This window comes from Erpetoichthys calabaricus, chromosome 3 (assembly GCF_900747795.2).
Source record: "Erpetoichthys calabaricus chromosome 3, fErpCal1.3, whole genome shotgun sequence".
In the NCBI taxonomy this organism is placed as follows: domain Eukaryota; kingdom Metazoa; phylum Chordata; class Cladistia; order Polypteriformes; family Polypteridae; genus Erpetoichthys; species Erpetoichthys calabaricus.
This window is the reverse complement of record NC_041396.2, coordinates 263677930-263705486: the sequence shown is the minus strand read 5'-3', so window position 1 is coordinate 263705486 and position 27557 is coordinate 263677930. Positions and strand designations below refer to the sequence as shown.

The window sequence follows — 27557 nt, the reverse complement described above, 5'->3', positions numbered from 1 at the left end:
CCAACTTGTCATTAATGTGGACCCCCAAGTACTTGTAGGAGTGGTCCATCTCTAAATAGACTCCTTGAATACTGACCAGACATAGAGGGTCTTTGGTGCAGCAAAAGTCAATAACCAGGTCCTTTTTCAGCTGACTCCTATACTCTGTCTCTTTCCCCTTAACAATGCATCCCATAATTTCAGAATTATCCAAGTATTTCTACAAGTGACATGACTTGCTGTTTTATTTAAAGTCTGAGGTGTACACCGTGAAGAGAAAAGGTGACAGGACTGTTCCTTATGGTGCTCCAGTGTTGCTCACATCCTTAACTGAAGCACAGTCCTTGAGTCTCACAAACTGTGGTCTTCCTGACAGATTGTCCATCATCCAGGACACCATAAGCTCATCCACCTGCATATCTCTGAGTTTACTCCCTTAATAGGGATGGCTAGATGTTATCGAAGGTGCTGAATAAATCAAAAAACATAACCCTAACACTGCTGACAGCTTTGTCCAGGTGAAAATAAGCCTTGTGAAGCAGATAGATAACTGCATCCTCAACTCCAGTCTTTGTCTGAAAGGCAAACTGCAGTGGACCCAGGCGGTCTACCACAAGAGGGCTCATTTAGTCCAGGACCAGTCTCTCAAAGGTCTTCATGATGTGAGACGTAAGGGCCACTGGTCTGTAGTCGTTAGGTGAAGAGGCACTTGTCTTCTTTGAAACAGGCACAATGCAGGATGTTTCCCACAGCAGTGGCACTTTCTGAAGCCTTAGGGACAGACTGAACAGGTGACAGAGGACACCACAAAGTTGGTCAGCACAGGCCTTAAGAACTGGAGGACTGACTCCACCTGGTCCCACAGCTTTTCCCGTGAGTAGCTTCCTCAGTTATCTCCTTACTTGGTCTTCCATTATGGACAATCCACACTGATGGTCAGAGGTAGACTTGTCACTGGCCATTCTAGTTGTTGTGATAGGAGTTGTTGATGTAGGATAATATCATAAGGGGTTTTAATTTAGAAGAAAAAAAAACAACAATCTACAATTGTTTCCATCCAGTAGATTTTGGGAAACTACACTCTTAGCACAGACACGAGAGACCTAATTGACAGATCACCATTGATAACCAGGCAGTGTTCGGATGTGATGAGTTTATATGACCCCATAGTTTCTGTTGAGAGGGGCTAGCCTGTAAATCTCGACTGTGAGGACTTTTCTGTGGTACTAATGAGCAGGTTTGAGCTCCATGTTTGAATAAAACCATGCAATGCAATGCTGGAGAAGGTCCTCAAGTAAGATATCTGACTTGTTCTTGGACAGACAGCTAGGAGCCCTCATGATTTCAGGCCTTTCTGCCTATACATGCTAGAAAATTTTGAAAATATTTCAAATTAGGAAGGGACTAAACAAGGCCAATGTCAGTGATTGCTTTGACATTGGTTCTTAAAAACAAAACTGGGTTCACAAAAGGAAACTGGTATGTATCTTGACCAATTCAACTCTTATTATGTTCATATAACAGTTTCTCTTTTTTGATGTCATTTTATTAGGCTTTAGAGTCACTTAACAAAAAAGACATGACAGAAATCAAATCATATGGCCGACCGCCTGTCTTGGTGGAAAAAGTCATGCAAGCTGTGATGATCCTGATAGGCGTTGATCCCACATGGGCTGAAGCCAAGAGACAGCTAGGTAAGAAGATTTATTTTCCCTCCGAATTGTTTATTTTGAGCATGCACCCAATTCTTATTTTTTGAACTTTTACTTAATTGTGCCTTAACTTATTTTGTAACACGTACCTTTAGTGTTTTTCATGAAAAGGAACCATTACAAACCCCTAAAAGGAAACTCGTAGTGGAGTCCTGAAACTGTACGAGGCCTATTGGAATCACAAGCCCTCAAAACAGTAATTTTTTAGACTTGTTTTTCAAACTTTTTCACTGGCTTAGTATAATAAGATTTATTGATTGTTTGATTTGTTTATTCTTCCGACTAGGGAGTGTAACCTAGTGACTAAGATGTAAAAGAGTCAAGCAAAAGGTTGTTGGCTGAGATCTCACCACAGAGTAAATGTGTCATACTCATCACGTCCCTTCACCTACCTGTGCTGTGGTTTCAGAAAGATGGAAACAATTCAGAATGCTGTTCACTATAATAAATAAAATGTGTTCCTTGTTGTGTGCCAGTCACTGAAGCCTTTGTTTGCTTAGATTTATTTATTAATCTTGCATCTTTTATCCACAGCTGTTTGCTAATTACAAAGGCTACAATACAACTGTTTCCACGTTTCTGCGGTGGGATCAGTGCCAGGTTAAGTGACTTGCTCAGTGAGACAATGGTGGTCTCACCTGCCTAGTCCATGAAGCAATAATTCAACTCTCACATGGCACTCCTCCGATGCTGCCTTGTGCACCTACACCTTGATCGTACAAAATGACTTTTTTATGTGGATCGCAACTCCTACTGAGGCGAGTGAGTGACTGAGTGCGTCTCTGAGCCTCACCATTTGCTTAACTGGAAAAATCCAAGGGTGTAAAATATTAATTTATGACGTTGCATGCCAATACACAGTATGGGTTCACTATTTCTTAGTAAAGTATTAATATTGTATGGTTCAAAATAAATACACAATCATTCTCTTTTATAACAACTCCACTCCAAGGTCCTTTAAATGTACAGAAACACGGCACAACTGTTTGCAGATATATTTATGCTAGTTAAGCCTGCAGCCCACCTAATGCATGTTGATTCTAGAGTCATATAATGCAGAAATGTCAGCTAATACCAAAAAATGATCAGGACTGGGGGCTAAATTTATCTAAGCCAGCAGTTTTAACCGAATGTAACCACAGCCAACAGGTTAACCAAGTATTTCCTGATGAACTACGTTATGAGTAAAAACTTTGCATTTTCCACTAATATCCCATGCATTGACGTCTAAATGAATGAATGAATATTTCATATCCTTTTATGCAAAACAACAAATTAAAACCAAACACTATCACCTAAGTACAGAAAATGATAAAAATGAAACAAAAACGACTTAATTCACTATACAGTATGTGTCACCTGAAATAAATGAAAGTAGAAAATAAAATGAAATTGCAATGCAAGCAGCCCTAATTCACTGTACTGTATGCATCACATGAAATGGCAGGGTCCCTGGGGTGGATGAGATACGCCCGGAGTTCCTCAAGGCTCTGGATGTTGTAGGACTGTCTTGGTTGACACGTCTCTGCAACATCGCATGGACATCAGGGACAGTGCCTCTGGATTGGCAGACCGGGGGTGGTGGTCCCCCTCTTTAAGAAGGGGGACCGGAGGGTGTGTTCCAACAACAGAGGGATCACACTCCTCAGCCTCCGTGGAAAAGTCTATTCGGGGGTCCTGGAGAGGAGGGTCCATCAGATAGTCGAACCTCGGATACAGGAGGAACAGTGTGGTTTTCGTCCTGGTCGCGGAACAGTGGACCAGCTCTACACCCTTAGCAGAGTCCTGGAGGGTGCATGGGAGTTTGCCCAACCAGTCTACATGTGTTTTGTGGACTTGGAAAAGGCGTTTGATCGTGTCCCTTGGGGAATCCTGTGGGGGGTGCTCCGGGAGTATAGGGTACCAGACCCCCTGATAAGGGCTGTTCGGTCCCTGTACAACCAGTGTCAGAGCTTGGTCCACATTGCCGGTAGTAAGTCGAACCCATTTCCAGTGAGAGTTGGACTCCGCCAAGGCTGCCCTTTGTCACCGATTCTGTTCATAACTTTTATGGACAGAATTTCTAGGCATAGCCAGGGCATTGAGGGGGTCCAGTTTGGTGGACTCAGGATTGGGTCACTGCTTTTTGCAGATGATGTTGTCATGTTTGCTTCATCAGGTCGTGATCATCAGCTCTCTCTGGATCGGTTCGCAGCCTAGTGTGAAGCGCCGGGGATGGAAATCAGCACCTTCAAATCCGAGACCATGGTCCTCAGCCGGAAAAGGGCGGAGTGCCCTCTCAGGATTGGGAGCGAGATCCAGCCCCAAGTGGAGGAGTTCGAGTATCTCGGGGTCTTGTTCACAAGTGAGGGAAGAATGGAGCGGGAGATCGACAGGCGGATCGGTGCGGCATCCGCAGTGATGCGGGCTCTGCATCAGTCTGTCGTGGTGAAAAAGGAGCTGAGCCGCAAGACGAAGCTCTCAATTTACCAGTTGATCTATGTTCCTACCCTCACCTATGGTCATGAGCTATGGGTAGTGACCGAAAGAACGAAATCGCGAATACAAGTGGCTGAAATGAATTTCCTCCGCAGGGTGTCTGGGTTTTCCCTTAAAGATAGGGTGAGAAGCTCGGTCATCCGGGAGAAGCTCAAGTAGAGCCACTGATCCTCCGCATCGAGAGGAGTCAGATGAGGTGGCTCGGGCATCTGATAAGGATGCCTCCTGGACGCCTCCCTGGTGAGGTGTTCTGGGCACGTCTAACCGTGAGGAGGCTCTGGAGAAGACCCAGGACACGCTGGAGGGACTATGTCTCCCGGCTGGCCTGGGAACGCATCGGGATTCTCCCGGAAGAGCTAGAAGAAGTGGCCGGGGAGAGGGAAGTCTGGGCATCTCTGCTCAAGCTGCTGCCCCAGCAACCCGATCTCAGATAAGCAAAAGAGAAGGATGGATGGATAGAAAATAATGTGGAATTGCAAGTCATTAATTGTATCATTAACAGTGAAGTGCTAATTGCAGGCTGAGTGGAGTTGCTATTTTTGTAAAATCTATCTCTTCTTTCTGAATGTATTGTTGTGCTGTGATTACTACTGACTGAATGTTGTTAGCTGTGGTCCTTGCCAGCAGCAGCCAAGATGGCTTCATGATTTTTTCTGTGCTGACGTTCACTTCAGAGCACACACATATACAATGTACTCACTCATATGGAGCTCTCCCTACATGAATACATACGTTGCGGCATGATGCAAGATGCAAATTAAATAATGCACGCTAGTCAGTAGTATGCTGCTACATACAGTATAACATACATAGTATCTACAGTAATTGATACAGAGGTGCTGGACATCTTTACTTACCAACCTTGTATAATGGAATAAGTATTTTGAGCAGAGGTTGATTTTGAGGAATTGGTTTAAATGTATTATAGATGACAGATGGGACACTAGCATTTCAGTCAGCAATGACATAAAGTCAGTCTTTCAACAATGCCTGGTACTGCCTCTAGTTATTTATAAATTTGAAACCAATCTCAGAAGTGTTGGATGCAAGACAGGAACTTTCTCTGTATGAGATGATAGTCCATCACAGGCCACATTCGTGCACACTGTTAGTTTAGATTTGACCATTGACGTGACATGCACACCTTTACGGGACAGAAGAATGGACACATCAGCATGAAAATGTGCACAAGTCACATATTATCACCAATAATCTTTCTCTTATTATTGATAACTCTGTTGTTTCCCCATCATCTCAGGTCAAGAGTCTGGGTGTCATCCTCGACAGTACTCTATCTTTCCAATGTCACATTAATAACATCACCCGGTCTGCTTACTTCCACCTACGTAATATTAATCGCATTCGCCCCTCCCTCACTCCTCATACCACTGCCATTCTTGTTCATAGTCTTGTCACTTCTCGGCTGGACTACTGCAATTCACTCCTCTTTGGTCTCCCTAATAAATCTCTTCATAAGCTTCAGTTAGTCCAGAATTCTGCAGCACGTATCATCACTCGAACCCCATCTATTTACCATATTACTCTGGTCTTGCAGCAGCTTCATTGGCTCCCGATCAAGTTTCATACTGATTTTAAGATTCTGCTATTAACATCTAAGGCCATCCATAACCTCGCCCCTCCATATCTGTCTGACCTTCTTCATGTTGCCATTCCATCCCGTAACCTTAGGTCCTCTTCCTCCACCTATCTGACTGTCCCTCCCGCCCGTCTAACCACCATGGGTAGCAGAGCTTTCAGTCGTTCTGCTCCAAAGCTCTGGAATTCATTACCTGCAGATCTCCGAAATATCAAATCATATTCATCCTTCAAATGCAAACTTAAAACACATCTGTTTAAAATGGCTTTTTCTTTTTCCTCCTGATTATAGTGGTTTTGTTTGGTTTTAATTTTTAGATTTTCTGATGTTTTAAGTTGTATATAATTGTGTCTTTTATTTAATTATTTATTTATTTATTGTTTGTTCGGTGTCCTTGAGTTCTCTGAAAGGTGCCTTGTATAAATAAAATGTATTATTATTATTATTATTATTATTATTATTATTATTATATTGATTGGCCAGGGAATATACTGTAAGCCAGTTCTCTGATGTAGCAGCAGCATTAAGTACTACGATGCCATCATCCAAGACAGGACTCAGTTCTGAATGGAGTGTCCAATCTACTGCACTGCATACACATGGAAACTCGCACTTGCCAGGAGTGTTTATAGAGAACCGCCGATCTTTGGAATCTTCCAGGACATCCAGGAATCACACAGACTCTCTATCTATCTATCTATCTATCTATCTATCTATCTATCTATCTATCTATCTATCTATCTATCTATCTATCTATCTATCTATCTATCTATCTATGATATTGTGCCTTTCATATCTATCTATCTATCTATCTATCTATCTATCTATCTATCTATCTATCTATCTATCTATCTATCTATGATATTGTGCCTTTCATATCTATCTATCTATCTATCTATCTATCTATCTATCTATCTATCTATCTATCTATCTATCTATCTATCTATCTATCTATCTATCTATCTACAAACAAATGGAATACGTTACCAAGTAGTGTGGTAAATAGTAGAATCTTAGGGACCTTCAAAACTTGACTTGATGTTATTTTGGAGGAGTTAGTTAAATAGGACTGACAAGCTGTGCTGGGCTGAATGGCCTGCTCTCGTCTGAATTTTTCAAATGTTCTAATATAATTATACAGTGGCCTTGGGGGCAGCATCATGGAGTGCTTGAAAATACACCTTATTGTATGTTCAAAATACTACACAGAAAGACGATTAAAAGGTATTGGATTACATAGCATCTAAGTGTTAAAAGATAACAGTTAATGGAGGTTACACTTACAGTATGGTGTGCAACACACTTTTGAGGCCACATCTGGAATACTGTATGAAGCTTCTGTTTCCATATTAAAAAACGGATGTAACAGAATTCAAGAAATTCTAGAGAATAGCATTTGAACTAAACAGAACAAATGGTCTGTAAATGGGAGTAGACAAAAGGACAGAGTCTGTACAGTACAGTAGGAGTCAGACAGAAAGACAAGTAAAGCTATAACTGACCTTGGTGCCGTGGAGTCTTAGTTGTTAGTGCTGCAGCTTCATAAACTCAGAGCCAGAGTTTTGATTCTTGTACCTGGTCACTGTCTATATGGATTTTGCACATTTTCCCCAGATGCTAGTGGGATTTTCTATGGGGTACCACGATTTCCTTCCCATATCCCATATATACAGCACATGTTACATTGATTGGTGGCTAAGACTCCTGGGGTATTGTGAAGGTATGGGCTCTGTGATGGACTGGTGCCCTGTCTTGGCTCTGGTACTGCTTTGCACTCAGTGCTGCCATAATAGGCCCCAACCCGGACAATCTTAAACTATTGTATATCCAGCAGACTTGAAAATGTTACAAGTTTTAAGGCACAGCTGAAGCAAAGCACATTTACTAAGAGCAGCATAATGTTTTTTGGATGCGTAACAAAGCCGATTCTAAGCCAAACCATGTCCTTTTTTTGTAGGTGAGCCAAACTTCATTAAACAGCTTGTCAACTTTGACAGGAATAACATTTCAGACAGGGTGTTGAAGAAGATTGGCCAGTACTGCACCCAGCCTGACTTTCAGCCTGATATCATTGGACGTGTCTCCCTTGCTGCCAAGTCTCTTTGTATGTGGGTTCGTGCCATGGAGGTAAGTGAATAAGGAATATTATATCATTTTTTTCTCTCCTGCCATTTGAAGAATCTTACTGCCATCTTTTTCTTCTAAAAATAATGAAAGTTTTTTATTTTATTTATAGTCAAAAATGCAGCAAAACATTTTATAATAAATGCAGATTACACTACAAGATGAAAGGATGCTTTGCATATAAAGTGGCAGAATACTACAGACAATAAAATAAAAAATTCCATCTTGTACATCAAGAAAAAAGGATTAGACTGAGAAAAATGTGCCACCACTTAAAGGATATTTCTTTTGGCAGGCAGCGGACAACTAATGTCATTAAGCATTGGCACACTATTTGTGCACATTTAGTAACAAGACGCCAATTGAGAATGTCAGTCCCAGTCCTCCATCCACACACCCATCCATGTTCACAGTTCATGGTCCTGCGGACTGGAGCCTGTCCTGGCATCATCAAGCACAAGGCAGGAACACCGATAAAGTCAAAATGCTGTGAACAGCGCTAGTTGAAAAGTAAAATGCTCGGCAGGAACAGGCCCTCAAAGTGCTGCAATATTTCAGTTTAACAAATTATTGTCTCTCTTTACAAATGGAATAACAGCTTTTAATGATTTGAATGGTGTTAGTTTTCTCTAAGGAGAAAGTAGCTGTGTAAACTAGGGATAAATGAATAATTCTAATTTACATTAAACAGTAATTGTTGCATTTTAAAATTTAAACAGCTACTTGAACAGCACACAACACCACACAGCACCTTAAGTGTCCAGAAATATTATTCACTAAATAAATTGTATTAGAAATATCCATAAAATAAAATGGTAATAACAGAAAACAAATTAAGAGAAAATGTTGAGGGACAACAGTGAGTCCACACGAGGAATCAACTGCCAGTAGTCACAAAGTAACCTTCCAGTAACCTGCTGTAATCCATTCATCTTGATAGTCACCCTGATTTAGAATGGCGGGCACCTGGAGTCTGTGTTGGCAGCTGAACCAACCTCTGGACTGGATGCCAGTCCACCGTAGAGCCACTAACACATTCACAGTCTTTGGAGACCAAACTAATGCTGGCAATTTAACTTTAGCCATTTGGGATGAGGGAGGAGAAGAGAGCACCATAAGAAAATCAATTTCAAACATTTAATTAACACTTCAGAAAGTGCAAAAGCCTCAGTTTCACAGATTTCATCATCTAGTATCTCTGAATTCTCACATTCCAGTTCAGAACGGATGAAGCCCACTCCGGGAGCATCAGGTGTAAGGCAGGATAGGGCCTCAAACAGTGCGCCAGTGCATCACGGAGCCTCCTCACACAAACACACCCCTTCCTACCCTCAGACCCACACTCGCGCTCATTCCAGGACCGTTTAACATCACCAAATTACCAGACAAGTGCAAACCTTATCCACCTTCATTCAAATACAGAAAAATAGTGCTAACCACTGCCCCACTGTGCCACCAAACTTTTAATAAGGCTGACAAGAAAATGTACAAGTCAGCTCCGACTGTTTCTGCTTCAAGTCCGATTAAGCATTCTGTCACTCTTTTGACCTCTTGCAATGCACTGCCAATGACATGAACATTGAAATTCCAGTATAACTCTCCTCCTGCTAGAGTAGGAAGAGCAAGCAGGCTGCAATTCTCATCATCCCTTGAATGTATTTCATGGCAGTGTCGCATTCTTCATGCTTACTTGTTTGGTGGAATAGCAATGATTTGAAATATAGAGTTTATTTCAGACATATTTTAGCCATTTACAGTAGATCATGTATGAAAAGTGGCAACAGTAGCTCTAAACCATAAGATGTAGCTGTGCTAGATGTGCCTGCAGCTCACAGTTTTTTTAACAGCTGAGTAAAGCCTGTCTTGGAGGACCACTGTGGCTGGAGGTTTTCATCATAGCTGGCAGCAGCTGTCACCCTGAGATGAACCCTTTTGCCTGAATCTAACTCTTATTTTATTTACAACACCCTGGTGGGGATACTTTGGATATACAAGGGCTGAATTATCTTGCTTTTAAGATTATGGAACTACGTTTGACCAGATCACTCATTCGCTAAGAAGGCAAGTGACTTGTGACTAGCAGACAGTGGTGGGACGACCCTGGCCTTTGGGAGTGAGCTCATTCCTGGGAACTTTTTATAAAGAGGCCATCTAATTTAAAATGAAATGGAAACCTCAGCAAATATCTCAAGAACAATACAGCACTAAATGACTGTTTGTTGCAACAACCCAAGAATCTCAATAAAAAACTACAACATATTTATTTTACTCACAATAGAACACAGAAAACATACCAAATGTTTAAACTGAGAAAATGTACCATTTTAAGAAAAGAACAAAGTCATTCTGAATTTGATGGCAGCAACACATCTGAAAATATTTGGGACAGGGCCATGTCTACCACCGTGTAGCGTCCCCTCTTCTTTAAGTAAAAGTCCATAAACGTCTGGGAACTGAGGAGACTTTTGGGAGAGGAATGTTGTCCCATTCTTATCTGGTGAATGGTCTGGAAGGCAGGCAGGCCAGTTCAGCACTAGGACTCTTCTACTATGGAGCCATGCTGTTGTAATAGATGCAGTAGGTGGTTTAACATTGTCTTGCTGAAATATCCAAGGCCTTCCCTGAAAAAGATGTCATCTGGATGGGATCATATGTTGCTCTAAAACCTGTATATGCCTTTCAGCATTGATGGCGCCTTTCCAGATGTGCAAGCTGCAAATTCCATAGGCACTAATGCACTCCCATACCATCAGAGATGCAGGCTTTTGAACTGAGTGCTGATAACAAGCAGGACAGTCCCACTCCTGTTCAGTCCAGAGGACACGGCGTCCATGTTTTCCAAAAAGAATTGCAAATTTTGATTCATCTGACCACAGAACTGACCAGTTTGCCTCAGTCCATTTTAAATGAGCTTTGGCCCAGAGATTTCTGGATCATGTTCACATATGGTTTCTTCTTTGTATCATAGAACTTTAACCTGCATTTGTGAATGGCACTGTGAACTGTGCTCACAGACAATGATTCCTGAGCCCAAGTAGTGATTTCCATGACAGAATCATACCTGCTTTTAGTGCAGCGCCACCTGAGAGCCTGAAGAGCACAGGCATCCAATACTGATGTTCGGCCTTGTCCCTTGCGCACAGAGATTTCTCCAGATTCTCAGAATCTTTTGATGATATTATGTACTGCAGATGATGAGATATTCAGTCTTCACAATTTGACGTTGAGGAACATTATTCTGAAATTGTTCCATAATTTCTAGAAGCAGTTTTTTCCAGATTTGTGAATGTCTGCCCATCTTTACTTCTGAGAGACTCTGCCTCTCTAAGATGCTCCTCATATCCAATCATGTTACTGACTTGTTGCCAAATAACCTAATTAGTTGCAAAATGTTCCTCCAGCTGTTTGTTTTTAGTACCACTTACTTTTCCAGGCTATTGTTGCCCCTGTCCCAACTTTTTTGAGATGTGTTGCTGCAATCAAATTCAAATTGAGCCAATATTTTTCATGAAATAGTAAAATGTCTCACTTTCAATATGTGATATGTTTTCTATGTTCAATTGTGAATAAAATATGAGTATATAAGATTTTCAAATCATTGCATTCTCTTTTTCCACAGCATCCCAACTTTTTTGGAATTGGGGTTGTAACAAGTAAGGTATTTACTTACAGTAGATGTCAAATTTTGCTTCTGATCATCCGATTAGTTGCCTGTAGCAACTGCAGCTTTTCAGACCCAAGTCAATACACTGATATCTCACGAAGAAGGAAGTGCACAATGCAGATATAAACTGTTTAAATGAATACATATCACAATATTTTGTGTTTAAAATGTTCTCATCAGATTCTCATATTTCTGTAAGTGCACTTTGAGCTCTTCTCTGTATCATTCAAGATGCACATTGGCTGAACATGTTGGTTACATTATGGCTTCTTACCTATTATGATGGATTTGTTTGAACAGATCATATCCTTTTATCGTCCTTTGTGCAATTCTGTCTCATAAAGTATATACAGCTTACTCTTTTTTCTCGTCTTGGTCGACTGTTCTCCATATTTTTCCTGCTGTCTTTCAGTCCCTCCATTGCTTTCCCAGTGCATTTTGTTGAACATATTCTAATTTGCATCTTATCTGCTTCTGTGAATTCAGTGTAAATCAAAGACCCCATCTGTCTGTTCATCTGGCTCTTCTGTAATATTTAGTTTATTTAATCCATCCATCAATCTTTTTACCAAGTATGCCCAATAATAGTAGCTGCAGTTGTGAAGACTTCATGCGTCTTTAGTTTAGTTTAATCTGGATTTCTTCTTCTAAAGCTTGGGACACTACATTTGACCAGCCTCCTCCATTCTCATTTGTTGTATTCTTTCTAACTGTGATACACCTTTCTCCCTTACCACAATCTTTCTTTGAGATTTCTTAAAACTGTCACTATACCTCTGATTCTCTCATTCCTGATCTTATCAAGCTTTATTACTCCATACATCCAACATGTCAACATCCTTTCATGCTCCTTATGAACTGCTCAGTTTTCTGATCTATTCAGTTATTGCTGGTCTGACCATTTTTTTTATATACTTTACCCTATGCAAAGTGGTATCTAACTGGTTCCTTGCACATTTGTATAATGTACATTAACGTTAATTTCTGTTGGATTCAGCATTCTGGGTTTTATGCTCACATCCAGGTATTGTCCACATAAACTTTGCACATTCTCTCTTTTTCTGTCCAAGTTTTTCAGTGCTTCTCCAAATTTAATTCCACTTTCCCAAAGACGTGTTTGATAAAATAATTGATGATTCTTAGCTGTCATTTGGTGAATGGGCTCTGCGATGATATGACATTGTATCCAGGTATAAAGTCACAAGAAACTTGACCTATCCTGGCAGCAATGGACTAATTAGGTGATGTGGCACCAGAGGGTCCACTCATATAAAAATAGATTTCATAGTCCACTGTCGCAGATTGAGGCCCTTATCGTCCTCTTGAACCCACTGACTCGACACCAGACACCAGGTAAAAGTCCAAATATTACTTTTATTTAGACAATGATATGCACAAAGCACCCTCCACTCCACAATACTCATAAACTAATCAATAAACAATACAATAATAAATCCTCCACACTCCCAGACACTTCGCCACCCTTCCTCCCAGCTCAGCTCGGTGTACTGGTTTCCCAGAGTCCTTTATATAGTCCCTGACCCGGAAGTGTTTCTCCCTTCTGTCCATGTGATCATTAACACTTCCGGGTCAGATAAAAAGCTCCTTTCTTCAACCCAGAAGCACGTCGTTTCCTCTTGTCATGTGATCATGACGCACCTCCGGATTATAGGGCAAGTAAGAGTCCGGCAGCCTCCCCACAGCGACTCCTGGTGGTCCCCATGGTATCCAGCAGGGCTGTGCATATAAACTACAAAGTCCATGAGGCCCTGCTAGAATTCGGGGAACGTCCACGCTGTTGGGAGAGCTCTACCTGGCGGCCTGGGGGTGAGGGCCGGAATATTTAGCCGGCCACCCACCACACCACCTAACCTTCATGTCTTTGGGATTTGTGAAAAACACACTTAAACATAGCAAGGATACTTCACACAGAATGTGAACCTGGGATGAGCACCAAGAGTCTTTCCACCTGAACAAAGATGCCTTCTTTGTCTGTGAGTGCAGATTTTTATTCCAGCATACCACTCATCAGAAGTAAGGTAAAACAGATGACTGTGTGTGTGTCCATTGTGGTCCTTGATAAGACTGCCTTTCTTCTAGAAGCAGGGTATTATGTACTAGGGTGTTAGACATTATGGATGAAATGAGAAGTCAAGCAAAATGACACCTTTTATTGGCTAACTGAACAGACTACCATATGCAAGCCTCTTACATCTTGCCTGAAGAAAGGGCCTGAGTTTGCCTTGGAAGCTGGCATATTGTGGTCTGTTCAGTTAGCCAATAAAAGGTGTCATTTTTGCTTGCCTTCTCAGGGTATTATGAAAATGTTGTGTAGGATCATGTCTAGGGCTGTCTTTACTTCTCCCTCAGAATTTGAGCCTTCTCAAGTAAACTTTGCCCGCTTGGCATTTTGCATGATAAGGGCTATCATTTTGCTTCATGGAAGGAATCCCCCCACGTCTGCACTGCCTATTCCGTGCATATCTGTGATCACTAGCAAACTGTGTTACCCTTTCTAGATTTCTGAATTGAAGACATTGGATAAAATGTAGGTTTTGTCTCACTAAACTTCCTTAATAGACTGCACTATCATAGGAAGCAGGGTCCAATAGAAGACAGTTTCAGTCCTGTCCATCTGAAAAGGACAGAAAACAGAAGCCGTGGGAATGTTGAAAGTGTAGGTAGGAGGTCTGTTCAACACACTAACTAGTTGAAATGGGTTCACAAAGTTGGAGCAGCATAAGAAGTGGTCATCAGCAGCGAGTGTGACCCTTCCTTACTTTAATTGTAGTAAGTATCAAAGTAGATGTTGGTCCTGCAGGAGAATGTAGGGCAGTTCTACTTGCATCACATGCAAACAATGGTGGAGGATACAGAATTGATGGGCATATCAGTTTGGCATGGAAGGAATTCTCCGACATCAAAAGAAAATAATTATAAGGGTTGTATGAGACGTAGTGTAGTGTAAAGCTGATGGCTGATAAAAGTAGAGCATAAAGCAAATTTACATTGCATCTGTGTGTGTAACATTTCACTGAAAGACAGGAAGACAAGTGAAAAACCTCAGACAAGGATTAGTGTGGAGGTGATAAGTTATGTGGGATGAAAGCTGGGGAATCACTGGCTGAAGATGTGCAGTGTAGGTGGAGAGCACAGAGCAAAGAGTGGGCCTGAAGAAGACCTAAGTGAAGGAGATGGCAGATGACGTGTTACACGATTCACTGCTGAAAATGGTCAAAGACTGTGGAAATAGGAGTTGAGGAATACTAAGAGAAATTCATCCATGCTGCTTAGAACCAGATGGAATCTGTTAAACCAACTGACATTAATAATCATGGCATTTAAAAGGAGAAGTGCATTACAGTAATAATAACAGCAGAGCCAATTTCATTGAAGCCATGCTGGACAAGATCATTTTAGTAGGGGGTCATTCTTGATTATTGAATATGGTTCATTATTTTTATTAGTCTATACCCATATATCCCGCATGTGAATATCATCCATCCATCCATTTTCCAACCCGCTGAATCCGAACACAGGGTCACGGGGGTCTGCTGGAGCCAATCCCAGCCAACACAGGGCACAAGGCAGGGAACCAATCCCGGGCAGGGTGCCAACCCACCGCAGGACACACACCAAGCACACACTAGGGCCAATTTAGAATCGCCAATCCACCTAACCTGCATGTCTTTGGACTGTGGGAGGAAACCGGAGCACCCGGAGGAAACCCACGCAGACACGGGGAGAACATGCAAAGTCCACGCAGGGAGGACCCGTGAAGCGAACCCAGGTCCCCAGGTCTCCCAACTGCGAGGCAGCAGCGCTATGTGAATATCAAGCTGTGTTAAAATTTCAAGTCCTTTACTGTTCACATGATTTGGTCTAGCCCCTAAGAGATAGAGTTTCATCATTACTGGCTCACGGTAAAGACAGTAGACATAACAAAATCTGGCAGAGAGCTGAACCCCAATACAGAGTACATTTGATTGAAACCATTTCAGTAAAAATCAGTCACTTGCCAGCATTTAGTAACTTTTCAGATTTTGTGCTGTGGGGTGTAGATGTGCAGGAGAATCAGTGATTTTCAGTGTTATTTGCACGTTAATAAACAGCACAGTCCCAAGTACTTGGGAGTATCTTACTTTCTCTACATATACTGCAGGTACAATGGTATTCTACACTTTTATCACATTTTTCTATGTTGTAGCTTTGTGCTAAAATCATTTAAATAAATTTTTCTCCCTTCATCAAGCGACACTTAATACCTTAGAATGAAAAAGAAAAAATTGCAAGTGTTCTCCCCTAGACTTCCTCGTATTCTCAGATATGGGGATGGATATTTGAGGAGCAAACTGCAAGACAATTGTTATATTTTTATATTATGTACATTAAAGAACCATCAATGACAAATCAAATCAAATTAATAATATATCAAAACAATTATTATAAAAGTAAAGTTGAGTAAATCACACTCTGCAGCTGCATGAATAAAAAGTAAAGTACCACTTCTGGTTAGCGGAAATAGCCCAAAAGTTGATAGAAATCTACGTTTCATACCAAATACTTGTATGCAAAATTTGGCTGACCTAAGTGAAAGCATACTCAAGTTATCATGTTTACATACACATACACACACAGACATTATTCCAAAAATGGTATTTTCTGACTCGGGGAGGTCTAAAACATCGAGATTCATCAAAATCTCGACATCAAATCTTTGGACGATTCCAATACTTTCCCTGTACTTTGTATACGAGAAAGTAAAAACACACTTTTTAAAATTTTTGTAGATTTATTTAAAAAAAACTGAAATGTCCCATTAAACATAAGAATTCAGACCCTTTACTCAGCATTTAGTTGAAGCTCCTTTGGCAGCAATTCCAGCCTGGAATCTTCTTGGGTAGGACACGACAAGCTTCACACACCTGAATTTGAGGATTTTCTGCCATTCTTCTCTGCAAATCCTCTCAAGCGCTGTAAGGTTGGATGGAGACGGTCAGTGAACAGCTATTTTCGCTCGATTGGGTTCAAGTCCAGACTCTGGCCAGGCAACTCAAGGACATTCACAAAATTGTCCATAAGCTACCCTGGTGTTGTCTTTGCTTTGTGCTTAGGGTCATTGTCCTGTTGGAAGGTGAGATCCAGAGTGCTCTGAAGAAGGTCTTCATTTAGGATATCTGCACTTTGCTCCATTTTGCTTTCCCTCAGCCCTATCTAGAATCCAGTCCCTTCAGCTGAAAAGCAACCCCATAGCATGATTCTGCCATCACCTTGCTTCACCATTTTTATGATATAGCACAGGTGATGAGTGGTGCCTGGTGTCCTCCCGACATGATGCTAATCTTGGTTTCATGAGAGCAAAGAACCTTGTTTCTCACAGTCGGAGAATCATTTAGACACCATTTTTGCTCCAAGCAGACTTCCATGTGTCTTTTGCTGAAGAGAGGCTTCTGTCTATCCACTCTGTCATAACACCAAGATTGGTAGAATATTGCAGTGATGGCAGCCAGCTCTAGGTAGAGTCATGGTTGTTCCATACTTCTCTCATTTAAGAATTTTGAAAGCAACTGTGTTCTTGGTAACCTTCAATACGACGTTCATGAAAAAAATCTCATGTTACTCATGTCATATAATCCACATGCAAAGTCATCCAATCATTTGCTCACAACATGCCAAACATGTATTTTGTGGCACCCGGCTGGGATTCAGTCACACCCGGAAGTGCTGGGGGAAGAGGAGCAGGGACATCCGGAGTCCTTCCAGTTGTGCAGCCGGCACTTCCGCCACACAGGGGAGTGTCAACAGAAGAGTGTTGGGAAGCACCATCCGGGGGTGTATAAAAGGGGCTGCCTCCCTCCATTCAATGGCTGGAGTCGGGTGGAAGCAGGACGAGGTCAGAGAGAAAGAGAGAAGGAGGCGGTCCGAAGAGGAGGCAGTATGGTTGGCCTGGACTTTGGGGAAGATTGGGGTTTGTGGAGCACTTAAAGACTTGTAAATATTAGTAGTGTAAATAAACGTGTGGTGGTGATTAAAACATGTCTGCCTGTCTGTGTCCGGGGCTAGTTCCACAATTTCTACTAAAATATTTTAAAGAAACCACTTCCAGAAAACACTCGTGAACAAGGATGGAACATGTACAGACACACAAACGACCATCTCCCCGCCTTTCCCCCTCATTCATTGGTCAAAAGTCATGTTATCAAATCAAAAGCAAGAATTGTGGGAAGGTGTTGTACTGTCTTGAAATACTACTTTTTCTGAAAGTAAATGTTAGTAATACTTTAGGAAATTAATATTTTAGCAAAAATGTATACTTTTTGGATTTTTTTAACTGTTATTGAATTTATTTAAAGCATGTAACTACTTTTTGAATATTTTGAGCATTCAACTGGATACAGACATATGGACTAAGCAACAGAAGAATTTTTTTTTTCTTTTTTTCCCATGGGCATTTTTCATGTTGTTTGCTGTTGTCCCTCAATGGTGACAGTAAGGTTCTATTACAGTATATGAAAAACTTTTTTCTCTCATTCTGCATCAAAATACGACGCTAAAAAATTTTCTTGACCATTACTATAAAGCACATGGGGTAAGTAACATTTAATCAAAATGTTTTTGGGTGCACTCGTCCTTGAAACATATCTCAGAGATGTTGAAGTCTATCCTAAAAATTAAGCGCAGGGAAGGAGTCTACCCTGGGTATGGTGCCAGTCCATTACAGGGCATACAGTCACTCATACCAGATCAGTTAACAGTTGTATGTGTTTTGGAGTTGTACGATAAAACTGGGGTAACAGGAGAAAGCCCATGTTCATATTGTGCAAATTCCATACAAAGAGAGACCAGGCTGGGAATTAAATCCAGGACTATGTGCCACCATGCCATCACACATAATGTACACTTTGATATTTACACCTGTTTACCTAAACATATTAATACTTCTAACGCTAATGGTAGCCAGTGTATGTTGTAAGGCCATCTCTTTTGCTATGAATGTCTTAAATCCTGGAGTTAAGCAGCTCTTTTGTTCACATAATCCATGGCTTGGGTAAATGTGATATCATCTCATTTTTTGTTTTACAGGTCTACGGACGTATTTACCGGGTGGTGGAGCCTAAACAGTTAAGGCTGGAGTCGGCAAAGGCACAGTTAGCAGAGAAGCAGGCGGCTCTAGCTGAATCACAAGCAAAACTGAAAGAGGTCAGCAAAGATTGTTCTTGAGTTCATTTTGGAACTCCTTTTATTTAAGTCAGTGACAGTGATGCCAGTCCTGATCCCATCTAAAGTGGTACAAAGGTCTAAAAAGCTCAACATTTTTTAATGCTAATTTAAGAATTGATACACCTTTGATGTCTGTGGAATGGATAAATATCTGCACCCTGAATGACCTGTCCATTATTATTCATTTTATTTAAAAGATGCCTTTATCCAAGGTGTCTTACAAAGCATATTGTACTTTGTTATACATTGGATTTTTGTTATACATTAGAAGTTGCAAGCATCAACAGCAACAAAGAACAAGATAAAGAAATGAATAAGAGGGAGTTGTACTTCTCCATAATTATACCAACACCCTGACTAAGACGAACATCAGCATCCTAAACTCTTCCTGCAGAAGAGACACTAAGCAGTTCCACCACAATTAATGAAAAGTTGCATTTTTAAAAGATGCCTAAATTTGTATGTATGGGTACAGTTTGAACAGCAAAGGGAGATCATTCCACAGCTTTGGATCAAGAATGGGAAAGCATTGTCCAGGTTTTGCACATTTGTCAAGAGGAGAGACAGTCAGCAGAAGCAGAATGGAGACTTCTTGAGAGGACATATGGAGAGACCAAAGACTGGAAATATTGAGGAGTGGAGCAATTCACAGAATTGTAGGTCAAGACAAGAGTTTTGAACTGAATCTGTTCAGCAATAGGAAGCCACTTAAGAGACCATGACAGAGGAATGAAACAAGGAACAGAGAAACACGAGTGAAGCAGCTCCATTCTGGAGGGGCTGGAGAGGTCTGATAACCATTGAAGGAAGTTGCAGTAGTCCAGCCAAGAGAGAATCAGTGGCTGAATAAGGAGATGCGTGGTATAAGTAGTGAGGAAGGGTCGAATTCTCTAAATATTACGAAGAAAGAAACAACATGATTGTATCATTTTTATCACAAGATGCTGAAGACATGCAAACCAAATCACCCTTTCACTTTGTGTTTGAACCTCATATTGTACAGCGCTGTACGAGAAAGGCAGCAATGGTTTTAGAAAAGGATCAGGAGATAAAACATGCAATGAGAGACAAGCAAGATTCTTAACATACCAGTAACGCCTCGATTGTCAAAACCAAAGATGGAACCTTAAATCGCAATCTTTCACAAAATATTTGATTGCATAGAAAGTGTTCCTTATGAGCTTTAAACTCACGATCCTGTGATGTCACAGCTGCTCACTTCTGCGTCTTTTACCTTGCAATACGTTGACATCCTCTCCTTAAAACTGAGGCACCCGCTATAACAAATGCCGTCATGGAAGACAATGTAAACTAACGCAACTTTTTCAGAGTATGGTACAGTGCCCGCAGAGCAGCTGCTACATTGCCAATCCACTTCTCAATCTCACATTTCTTTTTTCCATCATTTGTGAAAAAGATCACGAGATATTTGATATCCACCTCTAAGGCCAGTTGGTCTCCTCTAACCTGGAGAGAGCAATCCACTCTTTTCCGTGAGAGATCTATGACCTCAGACTTGGAGGCACTGATCCTCATCCCATATCATGTTGTTTTTTTTTGAGGCTGCCACCATTTTGTGGTTCTGTTCCAACAACATTAAACATCATTGCTGAGTCTTGGTTTCCACCGTCACACCATATGACGTCACTTGTGTAATACGTGCTATGTGGCATCAGAGATTGTGAATTCGTTAGAAACGACTTTGGTGTGTGATTTCAAATGGGTTTTTTAGGTTTCTAGCTGTTCTCCCTTGACATTGTCCAGAGGTGGGAGTTTTGGTTTTGAAGACAGTGTTAACGCTCTTTTTGATTTTTATCCTGGCAATGTTAATTATGTTCCACAATCATCTCCTGAGCATTTTCCAGCCCACGTGAAATATCGAGTTCCAGCTTTCTGGCACTACACCAATATTTTTGTGAAAGTGACAATTATAGTTCTTTTGAGTTTTCTTATTTGTTAATGTGCAAAAGTTTATTTTTTCACCTTTTTTCTTTCAGTGTATATCATTGCATAAAAGAATATAAAACTGTTACCTAGTGGCTGTCACTTTCAAAGCTGTTTTCTAGCTGAATTCTGTTTGTGTGATAACGGTGTTCTCCCTTTCATCGTGCATTTGCTGTCTGGAGCGTTGCCCACATCATCGTGCAAATATTCAAACCACCTAAAACTCCAGCCCAGCATTAGGTGGCAGTGCAATGGAGGCAACAGCAAATTCCTCCTACCTGCTGGGATAGACGCAATTATTTTTTCTTGTTTACAGTGCAAAACACAAAATGATTTCTATTCACAAGACTACAGCCTTCTGCAACTCCAGTTCACATATGGCTCCTAATCCCTGAATTCAATGGTACAGCTGTACATTACCCAAGGCTACCTCATTTTTTCATACAAGCATTTGACACCTTCCAAGATTTTGTTGCCTCTTTAAAGAACAACATAGACAGAGTGAAAGATTTAACTTTCTCTTCAAACTGTCAGTTGGTGAATCAGAACCAGACAGTGCTGTTGAATGGCCACATTCTACTCTTTTAATTACTGCCTTAGGTAAAGAGCAGAATCTGCAATCAAATGAGTCAGTTTGGAAAGATTTTGGCATTATCTTCCAGTGTGAAAACAAGCAACATGGCCAACTTTGAGTAAAGGGAGATAACTTTCATGCCTAGCACATGTGTGGATGACACTAGAAAATGAGTAATATCATGTTTTACATCGATAAGTAGCATTCATTGAAATGAGCTGTCTGTGAAGAACTTTAGCCTTTCAATAGCTTTTAGTTTACGGATTATCCACTACTCAGCAGAGCTAGAGACTTCTGAAAATAATTCTATTGTCTTTATTCATTTGTCCATTACTTAAGACCACCTCCACCCATCTGTTTTCTGCAATGTAACGCTTTTTTAAAAAGTAGCAACTTAAATAGGTTCAAACGTATTCCATGTTATAAGTTTAATAAAACTCTGAGGACTGTGGCATTTCTAAAGTAGCAACTGAGGTTTTACTGCAAGTCTGTTTACCATTGGCTCTGTCTTTCAGGTTGGAGAAAAACTGGAACTGCTTAAGAAGCAGTATGAAGAGAAATCCACCCAAAAGGAAGAGCTTCGCAAAAAGTCAGAAGAAATGGAGATCAAGCTAGATCGGGCTGATAAACTAGTCAATGGGCTGGCAGGCGAGAAGATACGTTGGGAGAGCACTGTCAAGGTAAATGATGGTGGTCTGAAGTACCTGTGATAGATAGATAGATAGATAGATAGATAGATAGATAGATAGATAGATAGATAGATAGATAGATAGATAGATAGATAGATAGATAGATAGATAGATAGATAGATAGATAGATAGATAGATGGATGGATATCTATCTATCTATCTATCTATCTATCTATCTATCTATCTATCTATCTATCTATCTATCTATCTATGATATTGTGCCTTTCATATCTATCTATCTATCTATCTATCTATCTATCTATCTATCTATCTATCTATCTATCTATCTATGATATTGTGCCTTTCATACAGTATCTATCTATCTATCTATCTATCTATCTATCTATCTATCTATCTATCTATCTATCTATCTATCTATCTAAGATATTGTGCCTTTCATATCTATCTATCTATCTATCTATCTATCTATCTATCTATCTATCTATCTATCTATCTATCTATCTATCTATGATATTGTGCCTTTCATATCTATCTATCTATCTATCTATCTATCTATCTATCTATCTATCTATCTATCTATCTATCTATCTATCTATCTATCTATCTATCTATCTATCTATCTATGATATTGTGCCTTTCATATCTATCTATCTATCTATCTCTTTCTTATTTATTAGTTTTATTTTGTTTGCCTATATTTAGGAGTCAACTTAAAAGCATTCATCTCGAAAACTTTTTATCCACAGCAGGGTCGCTGGGAGCTGTAGCCTGTCCCAGCAAGCACTGGGCACAATGCAGGAGCACACACTGAACAGAGAGCCAGTCCACTGCAGGGTGTTCACATTCACACACAAACACACTTGCCCTGGCCAATTTAGCAAGTGAAATTCATGACATGTGCTTGTACTTTAGGAGGTTCTCCTTTAATATGATAGTCTAGCTGAGAGGCAGATACACTAAGAACTGCAAACAAATGCTTACAAAAATGTATACTTCAATGCTAATGATGTCATAATGATGAGTAATATAGAGAGAAAAGCGCTGTACATATGAGTAAGAAGAGCAGTTACCCAATGACAAAATAAGCCAAAATTGGTGAGTTCAGCTGTTTTCACTCATTTTAGTCATTGACACTAACAAACTAAAACAAGTTTCTGCAAAATACTGATGGAATGATCAGTCATGAGATCTGAAAGTGTCTAATGATTCATATTAAAAATACATCCTTTTTAAGCATCTGTTTATGGGTGGGTAAGAAGGGAATGCAAACTGCAATAGCGTATTTAAATTAACTGTTAGTAACATTGTAATACGGTTCAGACATTCTGAATTGCCAAGAACTGTTTTAAAAACAAATCAACAATATAAAATAGATCACTAAAAATACAATAGGCAGGATAAAGCAGGTCCTGGTACAAAGCTGAAAATCAAGTACTGTCCAAACTCTGAAGCAGAAATCTTCATGATTGAAGTTATAGATGAAATCACTTTTGCTTTTTTCCCAAATAATGGTTTTATTTTGTACTATTAGGCCGTATGTCTGCTTACCTGACCAAGAGCCTTGTCTGTTGTGTATCAAGACACAAACCCAAAGCTTTCATGCATGTCCACAATTCCTAGAGAGAAAAACTGACCTTTTATTTCTTTCCTCCACACCCAATATCAGTAAACCTCTATTATGTCCAGACATTTCCTTCTGTGCACACTAAAGGAGCACTGGACTCGCATGGTAGTCAGCTCAGCACTGACTCCGCTGTAGAATGGCCAATAGTGGCTTGTTGGCGGAGGTCTCCAGGACTCTGACTGTGTCTGCCTTGTCTCTGACTCCTTTCCTACAATCTGGCTGTGGTTCTACAACTAGCTGGTGAACAGATGTTGTTGTTCTTCATTTATATTATTTAATTTCTACTCCAAAATTTACTGTGTCACCTGCTCTCTGAGATGCGTGTTTTAGAAATGGTCCTAATTTAAACATTATGGGGGGCAAATGTTTGAATATCTATCAAAATGTTTTGAATTTGCAGTGGTTTGGGGTAATTCTTGAGGGGACATCACTGCTTAATGATCATAACTTACGCTGCACTACACTGCTGGTGTGCCACCTTATCTTACTCTACTGGAAGAATCCTATCCCATTTACCATCACTCAGTGAAAGAAGGATGTCTGTCCTACTCAAATTTTTGATGAATATATTCACTTTACCAGGAACTGGCCAAACCCTGTTTAGAATTTGTCAGACATTTATTGGTGATGTCCTTATTTAACTAAGTATAGTGCAACACTACTAACTCAGTATGACTCCTTCAGCGGGTACTTCATATTAAATCTTCTGTTTTCTAGATGTGTAGGTGGGGGGGGGGGGGGGTGTTGGATTATGATTGAAAAATATATAGCATTGAATGTTTAACTTATTTGTAATTCATTTTTCTTAAAGTAAATTATAAAACAAACAAAAAACTCTCTGGTCTATTCTAAGCTTATCTACTTCAGGTAAATTCCACCTTCAGGTACCTTCAAGGATTACTTCATTCATTTCTTTCAATGCCTACACTGTTATTAGTATTCTCTTCTTACATGAACTCTGTAAATGTTGCACACAGTATCACATCTACAGATTTGATTATCTTTTATATTTCTCTTCTAACTGTGCCGAGTTTATGAATGTTTATTCTCTTTGTATCCAGCTGTCAATTCAGAATATAAAACAATGAACTGATTGTCAATATGAATCAACTGACAGTAAGAAAATATAGACAGCCTAATAATGTCAGTGCCAATACCGTAGGAACAAAAGATTTACTGTTGGTTAAACTGTCAAATAGCAAATGCAAAATGCATGAAAAGAGAGGGCGGCACGGTGGCGCAGTGGTTGCGCTGCTGCCTCGCAGTTAGGAGACCTGGGTTCGCTTCCCGGGTCCTCCCTGCGTGGAGTTTGCATGTTCTCCCCGTGTCTGCGTGGGTTTCCTCCGGGCTCTCCGGTTTCCTCCCACAATCCAAAGACATGCAGCTTAGGTGGATTGGTGATTCTAAATTGGCCCTAGTGTGTGCTTGGTGTGTTTGTGTGTGTCCTGCGGTGGGTTGGCACCCTGCCCAGGATTGGTTCCTGCCTTGTGCCCTGTGTTGGCTGGGATTGGCTCCAGCAGACCCCCGTGACCCTGTGTTTGGATTCAGCGGGTTGGAAAATGGATGATGGATGAAAAGAGAGGTGGATTTTCAAGCAAGATTTGAGCACTGTGATCAGTGGCACCTCACGGACAGATCTAGATAGCGAGACAGAGAATTCTGTAGAGTAGGAGTTGCAGTCATCATTTAGGAGTTGGCATCCCACTAGCTGGAATGGGACAGGACATCCATTCTTTTATATGCGTCATTCATCGATCATCCTGTTAAGTGTTAGAGGACAGATGAGACTTTCTCAGATGTGTCTGCAGGGCTTGGATCTGACCTCTGCAGATAGCTTCTATCTTGATTATATTAATATTCAAGCACCTAAAGCTCAACTATCACACACTGCATAAGAAAAAAACTGAAAGAACAATTTTTATGTACTCCACTTCTCTGAGATGTCATACAGGATAGCAATATGTTTTGTCCACTGATTTTAGAAATCCATCCATTTTCTAACTTGCTTCTCCATTTCAAGGGTTGTGGGGTTTGGACAGCTGGTACTTAAACTGGCAGCATGGGGCACAAGGCAAAGCCCATCACTGCAGGCAGTGCCAGCCATTTATAGAGCACATTTACTCACACACCCCCATATCTGGGTCCTGCTTACCATCACAAGTTTAATGTGCTAGTCTTTGAGATGTGGGAGGAACACCAGAATGAGCACCTGAAGGAAACCAGAACACTAGAACTGTGAGGCAGCAGCCCTAATCACTGCGTCACTATGCCACCATTTTTACAACAAAGGAATCTTAATTCATTTCAATGTATTTTTGTATAGGGAGTGTCAATGTGCAAACAATTTTTGTACAAGACACTGTACACATTTACAGTTCTAGTGGAACTAAATCCAAAATGGCATTCCAAAAAGCAGAGAACACCACACACTATTCAATTTTCTATCTATTCACTTTCTTCTCTGGTTACTTAATTTGGAATTGTGGGAACCTTGCAATATGTGTAATATACAGTATATATAGAAAATAATTTTGTGTAATAAATTAAGTTTTTAAGGTTCCTAATCATTAATAATATATGATAATGATAAAGTGTGAATATGTTAAGCTTCCTTCCTGGTTAACATGTTTTATAAATTTTGTTTTTAGGATTTGGAAGAAAGCATGGGGTACTTGGTTGGAGACTGTTTAATGGCGGCCGCCTTCCTCTCCTACTTGGGGCCTTTCTTGTCCAATTATAGAGAAGAAATAGTTGTTAACATTTGGATGAAGCAGGTGAGTGGACCAGGTCAGATTTCTCTTTCACCTAATAGTCTTTCAGGGACAAAATATAACACTGCAGCCTTTGAGAGTTGAGAAGACCCAGATGAGTTCTCTGTGTAGCTTTAATAGTTCAGAAATTCACACAGCACTGCAGAAACAATGTTATTAAATTTTTAACTCTAATTTACAGTTGCTGGACATTATGTTAATTTGATTTGCATTCAAGTGTTTTTTTATATGCTTCATAGCAATACAGTCTTGTGCAAAGTAAGTACACTCTCTTTCCATTCTATGGTTTTAAATACCTGTCCATCACTAATAGTCCTGTTGTCCTCACCAAGTCCTAAAATTAGATCAATCTAAATTTAGTTGGTACTCTATTTATTTTGCCTTTATTCATTTAGCATAACATAAGCAAAAGATACAGAATGCCTGTGTGAAAAGGTAAATATCTCTCTATTATAAAACGAGATGAGACTATTGCCAGGAGATTTTTTCAATTCCCGCCCTCCTCTCAACCATTTCAGGTTAACGGCCCACGCCCACCACACATTTGTGTGAATGCTTTTGTCAGACACGGTTCCTGTGCTCTCAGCTCTTATAAATTTTTACATTTTCCTCACTTTAAGTTCCGAATAAAAGAAGACTTACTATGTCCAAATCTTAATGAAGAATTTCATCCCGAATGGTTATCAACAGAAGAAATGAGTACACGGGCAATCCTAGCACCGAGAAACAATGAAGGCAAACGAATTAATGTGAAAATTGTCAATCGGTTACACGGCAAATTGGTTAAATGCATATCAGTAGACTATGCTGAAGCAGTTGGTGGTGATGTTGCGGAAGATGAAAACATCAACTTACAATATCCCATAGAATATCTACAACTGTTAACACTGTCCGTTCTTCCACCAGCCAAATTATTGTTGAAAGAAGGAGGTATCATAATGTTATTGTGTAATTTATGTCTGAGTGATGGGCTATGCAATAGGACAAGATTAGTTGTATTCAAAATTGGTCGAACAATTGTGACATGTAAAATTTTAACAGGCGACAAGAAAGGTAATGTAGTACATCTTCCTCAAATAGCATTAGACACCAAAGGAGATCTTGATAAGTCATTCATATTAAAACGTTTACAGCTTCCCATTAGAATAGCTTTTGCTATGACAATTAACAAATCACAGGGACAAACATTCAAAAAAGTCAGTTTATTTATTAGAGAGAA

General features: G+C 40.2%; 1 protein-coding gene across 1 annotated transcript in view; it reads left to right on the top strand.

The window, feature by feature from the left end:
- The window catches only part of dnah2 (dynein, axonemal, heavy chain 2), a 518592-nt gene that overhangs the window by 381268 nt on the left and 109767 nt on the right, over positions 1-27557 (top strand). Inside the window, 5 exon segments of the mRNA XM_051924101.1 lie at positions 1532-1673; positions 7724-7893; positions 18638-18754; positions 21809-21973; positions 26216-26341. Coding sequence (XP_051780061.1) covers positions 1532-1673; positions 7724-7893; positions 18638-18754; positions 21809-21973; positions 26216-26341 — 720 coding nt within the window.